The 14,808-nt window shown below is 34.4% G+C and overlaps 2 protein-coding genes across 8 annotated transcripts in view; one reads left to right on the forward strand and one right to left on the reverse strand.

Moving 5' to 3' along the window:
• The first annotated feature begins 1,608 nt into the window (after window positions 1-1,608).
• Window positions 1,609-14,657, forward strand: LOC121637019 (protein phosphatase 1 regulatory subunit 12B-like). Of its 3 annotated transcripts, XM_041980903.1 has the most exons (8): window positions 1,609-1,962; window positions 4,763-4,779; window positions 4,943-5,081; window positions 5,358-5,459; window positions 5,560-5,610; window positions 5,687-5,737; window positions 6,767-6,868; window positions 14,572-14,657. In XM_041980903.1, the coding sequence occupies exons 1-7, from the start codon at window positions 1,861-1,863 to the stop codon at window positions 6,851-6,853; spliced, it is 549 nt and encodes a 182-aa protein (XP_041836837.1). In that variant the 5' UTR covers window positions 1,609-1,860; the 3' UTR covers window positions 6,854-6,868; window positions 14,572-14,657. The 3 variants fall into 3 exon arrangements, with proteins under 3 accessions (XP_041836837.1, XP_041836836.1, XP_041836838.1); XM_041980902.1 differs by lacking the exon at window positions 14,572-14,657 and having other exon boundaries at window positions 6,767-7,179; XM_041980904.1 differs by lacking the exons at window positions 5,687-5,737; window positions 14,572-14,657 and having other exon boundaries at window positions 6,767-7,179.
• LOC121637018 (synaptotagmin-2-like) overlaps window positions 11,043-14,808 on the reverse strand; it is a 30,953-nt gene continuing 27,187 nt past the window's right edge. For all 5 annotated transcript variants that reach the window (XM_041980900.1, XM_041980901.1, XM_041980899.1 and 2 more), the window contains 3 exons: window positions 14,569-14,686; window positions 13,984-14,117; window positions 11,043-12,762 (listed from right to left, as the gene is read on the reverse strand). In XM_041980900.1, coding sequence (XP_041836834.1) covers window positions 12,547-12,762; window positions 13,984-14,117; window positions 14,569-14,686 — 468 coding nt within the window. In that variant the 3' untranslated portion in view covers window positions 11,043-12,546. The remainder of the gene's footprint in view (window positions 12,763-13,983; window positions 14,118-14,568; window positions 14,687-14,808) is intronic.

Raw genomic sequence — 14,808 nt, forward strand, 5'->3', positions numbered from 1 at the left:
GTTGCTTGTAAGCTGGAGCCTATCTCAACATTTTTAGCAGGTGAGAGGCAGGCTACACCCTGGACAGGTCACCAGTCCATCACAGATGTTATTAATCTAAACATCTGTTGTTTACTTTTGTCATTTCATTATGTTATTAATTAATTAAATAATTAATCAATTTTTAAAAAGTGACATTGGATCCATTTTGTATCTGTTAGCTTTTTTTTCCCCCCAAATCAAATCAAATAACATTTTTCTGTAAATCTAAATTTGGCATGAGTATTATTATCTTTAGTAAGCTCAATTACTAAACTATGATTACTAGTCATTTTAATGTAATTTTGGACAGCGGAATGGAAGGAAATCATTTATATTGGATTTAAAAGGACCTTATTCTATTATAAGTGCACAGTACATGTCAGACTATTAGATTACAGACAGGTGTGTGTTGATGAAAACAAATCCCTGAAATTATTGAAGTTCATTGTTTTTTTTTGGTTTATTATTATTATTATTATTATTATTATTTGCTGATTGTATGCTGTATGTGAGTGCTGTATAGGATTGCAAAACCCTCATGTGTCTTTTGTAAAAGATTTTAAAAAAGTGTTATCATGCTACCAGCAGGTGGTGCTTGGGTACTGTGGTTTTAGTGAAGCAAAATCTACTTATTTTATTATTTTATAGACTTTTTAACAAGATTCTGTTTCATGCAAATGATTTGCAAAAGAAATGGAAATGTCTTGTATGTATCCAACAGTGTCATGGAACATACTGAAGGAGGTGTTTTAGTTCATTTTTATTATTAACAAATGCAACCTCCAGGATTAGTGAACTAAACAAGGCAAATCTGACCTTAAGAACTGTTTGTGTGTGTGTGTGTGTGTGTGTGTGTGTGTGGGTGTGTGTGCGTGTGTGTGTGTGTATACTAAACAAATTATGTCTTTTTATGTTTTTCTTGAAATTAAATAAACTCATGTTGTTTCCCTTCTCATTATATTACTGTTGGATGTATTTTCTGTCATTTGTTATAATTGAGTTTGACAAAAGCCTCTTTCAGTTAAGTATACTCCCCTTTGATGTAATTTCTTTGTTTTTGTTAACCTTTTCATTCCCAACTACCCAAAAACAACATAAATGATGTTATTAATGTCTAACTTTTTAACCCATACCAGGCTCACGTGACATATTTTATACATACAGTTTCTGAGGCATTTTGCTTCACTTTATGGGGAAAACTTTGCTCAAAATCCCGTTCAACACAATCTGATACTTGTCTTCTGCCCTTAATAGATACCTAGAAACAGAAAACCACACTATAATATTGTTTAAGTATCACTTGGTAATGCATGGTAGATGTCCCTCGAAAAATTGTGAATTTTTTTGTTACATTTTGTCAAAAGGCCAAATGAAGACGTCATATTTAAAAAAATGTGACTTTTTTTTTACCATTTTTTAATGGGTTGGGCTTTAAATGGTTAATTGTTTTTAATGAATTCATGGATAATAAATAATCTTAGTTGCTTTAGAGGTCTTGTAAACAACATTGTTGTCAAATGTTTGTGTACACACAAACACACACTCTTTGCAGCCCGCCTACTCCCACCATTTCCTCCACATCTCTCACACTTGTGCTGTTCTTTCACTCTCATCTGGGATGCAATGTCTTACCATCACAAGAGGAACATGCTTACTTTTTTTTCTTTTTTACTTTAAGGAGATAACCGCACCTGAATTTATTCCTGGTGGATTATAACTAAATCCCTCTTTGTCATCTTTGTGTCGATTTTTGCTTTAACAAGAACCAATATAAAAAGTTTTAGAGCTACCCTGGATCACAGTACAGCTGCATGCCGTAGTTTCAGCAGCTGAGGAGCAATGTCATCTCTACTTTCTCACAGCAAAGATCAGCCACTTGTTAGAAAGCCTCTCTCTGACTCTTGTTCAGCTTCATCTGCTGCCAACACCAAGAGCCTGAGGGTAAGGCCTGCTTGTCTTTCATCTGTCAGCTGCCTGTTTAGCTACAGGAAATACCAAACAATGCGAACAGTAAATTTAAGGCTTTGTAAAAAAAAAAAAACAAAAAAAACTAAATTTCAACCCACAGATAAAACCAAAGGAGTTCATAGGATTAAGTGTTATCACTCACTTAAGTTATTTGGAACTTTGATTGTTAATTATGTAAAGATTTTTCCCAATTCCCAGTCCAATATTTATCAGTTAAGAGGTAGACATGCATCTGAATATGACTTTTCTGCAGCAGATAAAGTTAAATCACAGAGTTTGATATTATACTTAGTTCAATGTAGGCATTGTATATAACTAAAATTTAAGCCTGAATCTACGAATGTGAAGTTTGTTTTGTTTTGTTTTTGTTTTGTTTTGTGGCATTTTGCAAACTTCTGGAAGCTCAAAGAGCTGAGATTTCTGATAAAAAGCTCATAAAACTACAAGTTCACATTCATTAACAAGGAGAGAGAAAACTTGAAAAAGACGAAGGAAGCATAACAAACAGCTGTGGTCTTATCTGTTTACATAAACCAAGAATCCAATTAGGGAAAAGAGATAGAGTGACTTAGAAAACACCAGTGTTTGAGACAGAGGGACAGAAAAACAGAGGGATTAAAAGACAGGATGATAATAAACAGAAGGTGGGATAAAAAGCTTGGAAGACTTGCTTGTGGGAACTTACAGTATTCGTGGATGTTTATTTTTTTGTTAGTCCTGCGGGAAACTAACATTTTCCACTTGGGAACTGCTGGTCAGCAGGCAAAAAAAGTTCCTCGTGAGTCTTAGAAAAGCTGGAGGACTGTATAAAGATAGAGACACAAGGCAGAGGGGTGAGGACAAATGGGACAAAGTCACAAATGCTAGTTTTCCATTAGCCTGTGTGTATAAATGTGATGTCGCTTAATCCAAACAAGAGCTTTTTCCAGCACTTAAGTGTGTAATTCATAACCATTCACCAAGCATATCCAACTGTTCAGAGTGCTTTTAAAGAGATGACATCAGTGTCTGGTGAGGATCCAGACATCCTGTAAACGTCTGAACAGAGGGACATTGTTGTGTTTACACAGTTTAACAAAAAGTCCCATCTCATCTTTACAGGAATTCCCTGATGGCCTGTTTAATTAATCTTTTCTTTTTTTTTTTTTTTTTTGCCTAGATTTGAATGGTTTTATGTGAAAAAGCAGTAAAAAACTATTGGGGCTTGCTGACACAGTGTACAGATCCAGTACAGTGCTAATAATAATACCCATTTTAAATAGAAATTTATTCACTGCCTGGCACCATAGATTTTAAATCTGTATGTTTAGCTATGCTGTTAGCAATTTAATGTACTTCTGATGAGTTCAACCTCATCTTTGCTGAGTTTAAATTTATTTTGATGTAATTATAGTTCTACATAGATGACACATACGGAAGACAAATTACAGGAGAAACTTGAATTGGTGACTGGAAAAAACTTACAGCACATTCTTCAGCACAGATGTCCAAGTGCCACTGGCTTATTGAGTATTGAGATAATATACAGTTGCAAAGTCAATAGATCTTGACTCAGTTAAACACCTCTTGGAGCCATTGTGTTAGAAAACATATTCTCTACCACCCTAATAAAAAAAAACCCTATAGGGATTATTCTTCAGAATAATCTCTCCTTCAGTAGAGGTTCAAAGGTTTATGCTAGCCTGTTGCATTTAGGGTGATCTATTGGTAGCAATGCATTGTAAAATTCCCAACTGTGTTTACTAATTTGGAGTAAAATGAAAGTAGGATTTATTGTGCTTTAGTCACTTTTTTCTAGCTAAAATGGACAAAAAAAAAAAAAAAAACGGTCTTTGTAGCAGTTCTTTTGCATTTTCCACAGCCAGAGTGATGGAAGCAGGAGGCAATCACTTGGTAGTATTTTGTAAGGCACACAAGGTGGTTTAATGCTTATCGGTAGGAGGCCGTGATGCTTGGAACTGTAACAACAATCAGTTGAAAGCTGTGGCTCCATTGTCACTTGAAAGAGTTCAAAGTGAGTGAGCAGCAGGAGCATTTTAACATGTGAATTCAGCCTAAATGTGCCTCTAAATCTCATGATGCTCCATTGATTTGTCATTTTTCTGTCTCTGCAAATAAAAGAGGGTTCATGTCATATTTAATGTTAATGCTAAGTGGTTTTCTTTTTTCTCATCTTTTCAGAGTTAACTGATATGTTATTGTGAAGCTGTTGTTATGTTCTGTACTTTGGCTTGAAACTCTCTGAGGACATAAACCACATGACTCTTCCAGCTTTAGCAGGCAATGGTGAACATATTGTGAGGGTCACTGCCAGAGTTATTACCTTTTATGGATGTGTTTAGTTATCTGTCCATGTCAGTTTATTTAAGGGATCATTTCCTCTCCCCTCCTTTAACTCTCTTTGGTATGTTACACTGCAATAAAACTTTGAATGGAAAATTTAGAAAAAGCCTTCCATGAAAAATGGAAATGGACTTAATGAATACATATATCTGTTATGTTTTTATTCCATCTGATATTGTAGATGCAATGAAATATCTTCTGTTATGTACAAAATACTAAAAAAATACTGTAAAATATAATGAATATTACTACAAACTGCATGTTTGCAGTATTATGAACAGGAGAGGGTTACATATTTTTTATGGTTAGGGTTAAAATTGGGGTTAAGTGCAGCTGAAACATTAAAACAGTCTGATACAGGCCTGCTTTTGTTTTTTTCTTTCACTTTTAAACAGATGGCAAGTTCTAAAATAGTTTTCCTCTGTTTCAGCATGAGAGGCTGCCAAGGTAAGCTTCTTCTAATCTACTCTACACAGCAGGAAAGGTTTTTGCATATTTCTTATATGCCAAAAACGACAAATAAGAATCTATCAGTTAATGATTGATATCAGTTAATGATTGATATAATACAAAGACAATGACTGACAGAAAAGCTCTCTTACATCTTCAGACTGGGCTCATCTGGGTCATCTGATCTCTCCAACGACACATCAACAAACCACGCTGAGTCCTATTTCCTACGCAGGGAAAACAGACTGTCTGCAAAGAAGAAAGCAGAAGAAGAGACCTTGAACAATGACTATAAAAAGGCAGGTGAAGCACCGTGGATTATGATCCACACTATCACTCTTGATTGTTGCTGATTTACTGTTTACAAAAAGAAAGATGCTGAGGCAAAAAAAAAATGCCCGTGTTAATGGTAGTTGCCCTCTATCTATCTATCTATCTATCTATCTATCTATCTATCTATCTATCTATCTATCTATCTATCTATCTATCTATCTATCTATCTATCTATCTATCTATCTATCGTGTAGACTGTGAAAATTATGCTTTAGATGTCCTAACAACAGCATATCTTGTAGATGTATGAAAAGGCACTGGTCACCAATCAAAGGCTCAAGTCTCGACTGGAAACGAATAAACAGGAGCTCACCCTGATTCAGGACCAGCTGCAGAAAGCACAGGTACAAGGAGCCTTTAATCCTAAACATTTGACATGAAAAGCATCTCCCATATCCAATAAACCATGCCGTTTACTTTTTATTCTTTATCTGAATGCTGCAGAAGGAGCGACCAAACGACTGTGCCTCTAACATGCTTGAAGCAGAAAAAAAGGTAAGACTTTAAAAAAGTAAATTTTATTTGTTTTGAAAAGTTATCGGATTTTATATTTATTGAATGATCTTCATAGGAAAGTTGGAGCCTTAAAAAGAGGATATCAGATATGGAAGAACAGTTAAAGGTAATGAATAATAAATTCCTCAGATGTGTTGCCTTGTTGTTCTCTTCCATGATTTTAGGGTCTATTTTTTAGTATAGTACAGGAGAATCTCTGACACTACATGGACACATTGGACAAAGCAGTAAATCCAAACTGTGTAAAGTGTTTATGTGACCCGGTCTAAGCTGTTTTGTCTATGGTGGTTGTAGCTGACACCGTTTGCCACCATCCTGCGCTGTTGAATGTGGAATATGTGAGCACTTTGACACTGTAGCCAGTGAGTCATCACTATTCAGTGTAACACTCACAACTGTCTGCTTTGTTTTGCCCATGAGAATGGAAACAATAACCTTTTGTTTTCTGTGAATAAACAGTCTTAAGAAACACAAGAATCTGAAAATCAACTTCACAGCAGAAAAACACTGGGATGTGTGATGATGTATAATCAAGTGTGTGTACTTTTTCATTATTATTGTTATAATTATTCATCCAGATTAATGCAGAATAGACTGCCTTTTTTTTAACCTAAGGTCAGTTACCAACATGGACACACAAGCAGGAATAAATGTCAGATTGAGAAACTTCTCTCCAGTATCTAGAAACTGTTTCCTTCACTCTACATTACAATATCCAGGCCTTAGAATTATTGTTCACAGTGTATACAGTAGCCCTCTGTCTAAAATACACTTTGTGAGGACTTAACTACACTGCCTGGTTTGCCTGTTTTTTTTTAGGTTTAAACGCCAAAAGCTCTTAAAGAACTTTGACCTATAAAGATCATGGTTTGGGTTATGAAGAGCATTTAAAAAGACTCAAACATTTCAAACTTAGTTGTAGGTTATAGTGGAAAACACTGCAGGTTAGTTTACACTTTTAAAGACATCATTAAGAGGTTATTTAAGGTTTGTTTTTTTCTTTTACCAAAATAGAGAAAGTCTGTTCAGTGTTTTAGCAGCTATTTAGCTCTATTCATAATTTGAAAAATTAAAAATGGATCAAGGTTATTGTTAAATCTGTACAAATTTAAGTATTTCTGTGCTTTCTCCACAGGTTAAAGCAGAGCTGAAGACGGAGAACCAGAGACTGAAAGATGAGAATGGAGCTCTGATCCGTGTCATCAGTAAACTCTCTAAATAAGACAGGAAACAGGAGGTGAGAGGAAGAGTAAAGGATGCTAGGAGCCATATTTATATTTTTCATGAATTAAAAACATAAATCAATCCTTAAAATCTAGTTCTCTAGAAATTCTGGAAAGTTGAGACCATTCCAGAAGTTATTAGTGTGTATAAATATAAATGTTAAAAAGACAGTGTCAGTTCTTGAGTATTGTTAATGTTAATTTTAGAATATCAACTTTGCTGTATTCACAGTAGCAGCGTAATCTTACTCACAAATATGCACAATATTGTTGTTTTTTTTTATTATTATTTTGTACATTAACCAAATAAATACATGCAAATGTATTTCCATGTGTTTTTCTTTACTTTGTTTCCATAAGCGTACACTGCAGGCAGCAAAAGAACCATTCATATACATTGTAGTATTGATCCACCATTTTCATATATTCATTTTTCTTACCTGTTTAATACAATTCAAGGTCGCAGGAGGCTCTGGAGCCTTTCTCAACTGCTATTAGGTGAGAGATAGCTATACGGTGGGTCAGTTTTTTGTTCATCAAAGGGCCTTGTAGGATTCTGTAAAATACTCCATCACAAGTAAAAACAGGTTATATGTAACATGTCAATACTACTTAAGTCCTAGTAAACAAGTTAAAATATTTTTCTTTGTTTATTAAACCAAAATGCTGCTTTTAACTCTGATGGATATACATGTGAAATGAATTCACACAAAACACTCAAACAGTATTGATTCCTGAAAACATACAAAACATTGGAAAGTTGTTTCCATGGAAACTGTGATACGTAGTGTATTGCTCCATGTGCAAATCCTGAAAACTGGGCCTAGATTCCAGGTGATCACAGATAATGGATGAAAGCTTTCAGCAAATCTTTGATTTAAGAGGTTTACCTCGATGGATAAGGTCACAGCTGATGATCTTTGCCTCTTACACAGGCTAACAAATAGGGTTGAATATATAAAAGACTGAGTGAAAACAAGAATGTTGTCTTTTTTGCCAAACCAAGCCAGATCTGTATGTAAAGTATGAATTCATTCAAGGTGGGTAAAAATAGCCCAACCATTATCATCTTCAGGTCAATATAATGGCTGTATTGAAACTAAATTATATGATCTGCTTTAAGTTGCTCAGAATGAAATTGTATATTAAGGACATAAAATGGGTTTTATCTGTGTCTTGATTCGTTATTCTAGAGATGCATAATATGGCATGCGTTTATCCATCTAAACTCAGTTGAACACAAACTCCAGTTTAGTTTATCACATGTTTTGCATCTGAATTCAACATGTTGTCCATGATCTGTTTTTCCACTTTGATTGAAACAGGAAAGAGAAGTTGTTCAGCACTGCCCCCTACTGACCACAAGTAGAAAAGCCCCACTGTACATACATATACACACCACACAGGACAAAGCTACTTAAAATGCCTTTATTTGCTATGATTACAGTTTGACAACACACATATGTTCTGGCTCCCTTTAGTACCTCATTTCTACATGTGTACAACTTTTTTGGTCTTTTTGTCAGCCTTTTTGTTTGTTTCTTTCTTTCTTTCTTTCTTTCTTTTGTTTGTTTTTTGTTTTTTGTATTTTTTGCTGGAAAACATGAACTTTGTAAGGAAACTAAATCATGCATTTCACAAAAAGGCACAACTATTGACACACTTCCACAACAAAACAAAACAAGATTCAGGAGTAACAAGCATTTGCCTTGTCTATGTTACTTGGTAAGTGTAAAACATAAATGATTAGCATAATAATCAGGTCTTTGGATGTCCTGCATTATGGCTATGTTGGCATAAGAGAATCAGAGCTGCAGAGGAATCATTTAAGAAGCAGCAGGTTGGCAGTATTGCATTGTGAATGTCGATTCTGCGCTGTTTGGGTCTGGTCTTTGCTCAGACCCAGGAAGACGGGGATTTTGTTGTTTGCACTACAGTGACGAACTAAAATAATACATTAACATACGTACAATAAACAAACAGGGGTCTGTTAGATATATTGGTCTGCATGCAAACATACAGAATCTGATGGATATATAAAATAACTTCAACATGAGCTGCACTGATACACATTGTAAAAAAAATACTTTAATGAATTCCCTCTTCACAAATATATCTTAAGCTGTCAGACTGTGGCTCCCTCTCAGCCTCTTGAAAACAGAGATGCAGCTATGAAACTTTGTCAAATATGGACTGTCATGAAGATTTAGCTTGTTCATCCTCATGCAATGTTTGCAAATAGAAATTTATCTAAAAGTAAATAATAGTGTCTAAAAAAAGATGGGGAAACAAATCCTCAGATTGAAAATGTCACTATATTAGAGAAAGCACAAGTTTCATAACACCAGGTCATCCTATTCCAATCCATTAATCAGCGTAATCATTCAGAAAGTGGCATTTGTGGCAAAAACTGGTTATTAGGCTCAGCTGCAAGAAGACAGCTTCAATATGCTGTAGTAATATTTCATATAAAAATGCTGGGTAATGAACAAAAAGAAAGTCAATGTTATGTAATACATAAATATAAAGAGGTCAGGTTTGATGGACTGTAATAAGAAGTACAATTTAATGAAGTACAAAGAAAAAATGGCCTACAAGTCAGGCTTAGGTTTGACACTCATCTGGCAGGAATAAATAAAGGAAACACTTACGGCTCACTGAGACAAAAGTGGATTGAAATATATACAATCTTACTTAGTAACAAATGTATACTGTGCAATCAGAAATGAACAATAATTAACTGACTTGCAGCCTGAGAATATTGTATAAATATTGCATTTAGTACAGACAACACAGAATTAATGACAGAAAAAAACTCACAATCATGCAATATTTTCAAACTTTGTGGGTTTACGTGAGGCACAGAAAGCAAGCTTTTCATCAAACATTGTGAACTCTAACAAGAAATATTACACCCATTCAGTCCCAGTCAGAAAAAATACATACACCTTGCAGTCACTGCAAACATTTCTTTTAACTCTATATTTTATTATCAAAAATGACACAGAACATAAACACACATATACACAATATAATGATAGTTTCTCTTCAAAACATGCTATTATTTACATCTTTTTGTAATTACATGCTGTAGCATATTAACAACTCTGTGCAAAGCATTATTTTAACAATAGAAAGATGAAGTAGTGTGGATGAACTAGTGTGCTGCAGTTCACCTTCATTTAAATCCCTCTAACAATATGGAAGCCAAAAATACTTTTCATATGGATATGAATGCTCTGTTCTAAAAATGCTGTTATTACTGAAAAATCTGAAAATCACATTATTTAGAGATCTTTAGAGAGATAGGGAGATTTTTGTGGTTTACATTCCCTTAAATGACTTTTTTCATTTACTCGAATTCAGTGAGAAAATCGAAATGGGTTTTTTCACAGAAAATATTTTGACTAAGATGCCAATCAATACTATTAAGCAGGATTCTTGTGTGCATGTTTCAGGTTTCAACAGTTTTTTTTTTTTTTTTATTCAGTTAGAATGGATTTGTGTCTTGTGTGGAGTTACTGAATCGTGGGTTGGCTGTTTCCTTTTTTTAATGGCAGTTCAGTTAAATCTCAGACTGAATGTGTGACTGAATGCCCAGTGATTCCAGGTGTGAGATGCACCTACCACTGAGGGTTAACACATCATGCACAGATGAATCCTACCTTACTGGTTAATACATGGATCTTGTTACAGTTATTTAAAAGTAATTCAGATATTGTGTTTTCGCTTCAGAAGAAAAAAAATGAACAATTTAACTACTTTTTAAAATTAATGTAACTTGGGCAATAATACACATATTTGTTTAGCATCACATCAATCTGTAACTTTAATTTTCTCCTTTTTTAAGAAAACAAAAAGAATGTATTATTGTTTTTTATCATTACTCTTATTATAACCATCATCATCATTTTGTTTATTTCTTTATTTATTGTTTCAAACTATCCAATATACTCTTCAGAATCTGAAGATGTGTCCAGTGAGATGCAAATACATTTGATTGGGAATAAATCTTTTTTTTTTTTTTTTTTCTTTTTTTACTATTCATTGGTAACATGTTGAAATTTGGCATTTGAATGAGCTTAACTGCAAAACCAATTTAAATTTAACTCAGTGCTGAAATCTTTTTTTTTTTTTTTTTGCAATTTGACATGTTGAAATAAATTACTTGCAAAACAAAAATAAGTCAGACCACATCAAACAATTTGATATCTAACAGTAAGATATTTCATATTTAAAAATTCACCAGTATTAAAATGGTCATGTTAAGTTTATTGTAATGACTTAAACACATACTGTGTTAATCAGCAGCTTTTAATAAATAACTGATTGTGTCCTTTCTTGTTTCCAAGCCTCTGCACGTTATGTGATGAAAGCAGAACACCATGTTGCAGCATTTGGTTCCAGGATCACAAAGCTTGTGTTTTGACTGAAGACGAAATACTGTGAGGCATGATACATGCTTGATGCTGTAGCTCTATTAAAAGCAGATGGTCCAAGATGTGTAGGCTATATTTTCATGTTTAAATTCTACAAACTTGGATTTTATACTGAAGTTCACATTCTTTTAAAAAGTGACACTACATCTTATTTCAGACTTAATTTCATGTAAAAAAAAGAAAAGAAAGTGGGATAAGCTACAGCATTAATCAAAGGCAATTACCTGCTTTACGTATTCCAGTGAATTTTTTCAGTTAAAAAATGGCACTATTGCTTTAAAGCAACAGCAGAATTCTAACTAACAAAATACCTTATGATCTCTTTGAGCATAAACAGCAATTCTAGCAATGTCTCTCCTTTGTTCAAGGACCTAGACAGTTTTACATCCAAGTGGTTAACACAGCTCAAGCCAGAAATTTGATGGCACATTCACATTATCCCTGACAGCTTTGGAAGAAGATATAACCTCTTAAAGATAAACAATGAACCTATTATTACTTCTCAGAGAGTGTCATATCAGAAAGGCATCCTTGTATTTCTCTCCCATATTAAATCTATCTGAAGAGATGTGTTGAATCTTAATGTCAATATGCCATCATGGCAAGATAAAACAGGCAACAAAGATCATAGAACTGTGACATTCCTGCTAAAATGCTCAGAAATTATAGGCAAACTTGCATTGAAAATGTATTTCAAAGTTGATTGATGCATTCAGTGACTTTAACCTGATTCGATCTTAGTTAAATCTGCTTGCTGTAGTAGATGAAAACCCACTCAATGCTCAAAACTACAGGACTTTCTATTGCAGATTATATCACATTTATTAGCAAGATACAATACTGTGGTGTGTGTAGAGCAGTGGGAAGTTAAGTAAAGCATGCTCTAGCAACTAAAGCTTTTGATCCAGCATTGTTTTTACCAAGACTTCCATTTAGTGTCTGCACACAAAAATTACAGTTTCTAAGTTTCTTCAAAATGAAAGAAAGACTATAAGTCAATCATTCATTAACTACTCACCCAGAAACTAAAAACTTTCTTCTCATCAAACGCTATGTCTGAAATCCAAAGCTTAAAAAAGAGCTTCCTTGACTCTACCATGAATAACAAGATATCCTAAGATGTCTTTATTTTACTATTATTTTTGCTGAGCAGGATTCATGACAAGTAGTCTTCTGTTAGGTCATGGAATTCATGCAAAGTAGGGATAGGGGCTTCATTTACTGAATAAGAGCAACAGCTGGTTGATGGCGTGTTACTTCTTTGCATTCAGCTTTGCAAGCTGACCATCAATTTCCTCTTCTGGCTGCAATACATGCCACTGGGCAATAGGGCGGCGTGGATTAGACAGCATGTCTGACCAGTGCTTGAGACCTAAGCCAGTAGCCTTACTGCCAACAAAGATCTTTCCAATGGCGTCGTTCTTACCTATCTTGTCATAATCAAACACTGTGACTGCCACCAAGATTTTCTGGGAAGGAAGAAAGAAAAAAAATAGTGATTTTTCTACCACTGATAGGAAAGTCACTCCTGAATCAAGTATATATGTTTTTCCTTTTGTCAATAATCAAATCTGTTCATTAGAATTTACATTTTAGTAGCAAATCTTTGTCCAGCAATCTTTGACAAGTTACTCAAGAAACTCTACAAACATTACTGACTAATTTAATGTAGAAACTATTTAATTTTAAGAATATCACAAAGCAGAAGGATAATAGAGTTATCAAGGTCTATGAACTAAAAATATTGTGTGGCTTAATTATGTATGTAAACGTACTAAATAATGCCATTCCTGTAGGTAAAAGTGCAATAATATCTGCAAACTCCACAAGCTAGCAAAACCTATCAAGGTCATTTGTATGTATTTTGAGTAAAATGACAGAAATTAGGACTGTTAAGTACTTGCAGAAGTGGTAACTGAGGGGCCAGTGATTCCAAATGAGATGATAACAACTCACTGGACCAGGATTGTAAATCCTGTATCTAATGCAGTTCCTCATCAGATCATCTGTTATCTCAGCTTGGCATTAGCATAGGAGGGTTAGAATAAATCAGTGACCCAATGTATTAGATACTCCTTCAGTTTAGCATTAGCATTTCAAGGCTGGTCATTTCAAGGTAAGCTAACTTTGTTACTAGCTTACCAAAGCTAACAGAATTAGCTGCTGAGCTGGCTTCTACATTTTTTCCATTTAGCAGATATTAGCCTATCCATGCTAATGCTAGCTGAGATGATGAAACTGCTTTACATGCACAAGTTACCTCCCAGGTTAAAGAAATAATTGTTTTCTCATTTGCCAGCAATTGTTAATTTAACAGACTTAGTGGTTGGAAGTTAGCTACTGATCTGGTATAAATATATAGTTTCTGCAAAATGCTCAATAATCATATTATCTTCAGTATTTATTTAAACCACAGTCAACAATAAAGAACTGGAACATATAGAGGTACAGAGTCCTGGTTGGTGCTACTGCTCCACCTAATTCAGGGCTGCCTGTGCCAGAGGAAACTAGAGGACCTACATGTGGATTGATATCAACAAATGTTGGTATAAAATACTAAAAGTGATAAACATCTGGCCTGATTTTAAGACATCATATCATTAAAATGTGGGTGGGGATTGATTTATGAAATTTAAGAAATTAAATTATATTAGTGTAGTTCAAAATTTTCAATTTGACTTTTATATTACCTGCATCTGCTCCAGAGGAATTTCAAAGCTGAAGGATTCATTATAGTATGGATTGAGGGTGTTCTTCTTCACAGTTGTCTTCTTTTTCTTCAAACGTTTACCTCCCTGTAACAGCTGGATCTTTACATAAGGATCTGAAAGAGACATCAATATAATCAGCAAAAGAGACCACACAAGTCAAATATTGACTATCTCTCTCTCTCTATAAGCAACTATGCCTATATCTTTATTTGTGTCATATCAAATGAGCTAAAAGCAACATGACTTTATATGGATGTCTAATGTATTATCTAGACTTACTTCTTCAGATAAATTTGGTGTTTTTGTTTTAAGGTTTTTTTTTTTGGATCATATTAGAATAATTACTTTTTCCCTACACTGACAGCTGAAGAGCCAGTCATGTTTATAAACATCCCATTAAGTAAGATTAATTCACAGCACAAGCAAATTTGAATGTGTTAAGGACAAATATGCATCTTCAAGTAAACTTTAGGACATCTCTTTATATTGTTTATTCCTATTCCACACAAACATGCAATAATCTAGTATCTGTTTACAACAAGTTAACTTTGGAGGTTTTTCTACCAGACAAGCCGCAGGCGTCCATCTTTTTCAGGTTCTTTGCCTCCAGGATGCAGACGGTGAGTTTACCCGCTGTGGGGACGTAACGGAGGGAGATGCAGATGTCTCCAAGTTTTTCAGGCTGAACAGACGGCACAAAGAGAGAAAAGAGAAACGGCAACAGACGTGCTCATAAGACAACCGTAAACTGCTTGCTTTATGAAAGGTTCGGGCAAAATGCTCTATTGAGTATGTGACATTATA

This window comes from Melanotaenia boesemani, chromosome 3 (genome assembly GCF_017639745.1).
Source record: "Melanotaenia boesemani isolate fMelBoe1 chromosome 3, fMelBoe1.pri, whole genome shotgun sequence".
NCBI lineage: Eukaryota > Metazoa > Chordata > Actinopteri > Atheriniformes > Melanotaeniidae > Melanotaenia > Melanotaenia boesemani.

What these genes read in the sequence shown, in the direction of transcription:
- LOC121637019 (XM_041980903.1), top strand. Translation starts at nt 1,861, where the DNA reads ATGTCATCTCTACTTTCTCACAGCAAAGATCAGCCACTTGTTAGAAAG. An exon ending in ACCAGCTGCAGAAAGCACAG is followed by an intron (nt 5,460 to 5,559) that starts GTACAAGGAGCC and finishes TGAATGCTGCAG; the next exon opens with AAGGAGCGACCAAACGACTG. An exon ending in TGCTTGAAGCAGAAAAAAAG is followed by an intron (nt 5,611 to 5,686) that starts GTAAGACTTTAA and finishes TGATCTTCATAG; the next exon opens with GAAAGTTGGAGCCTTAAAAA.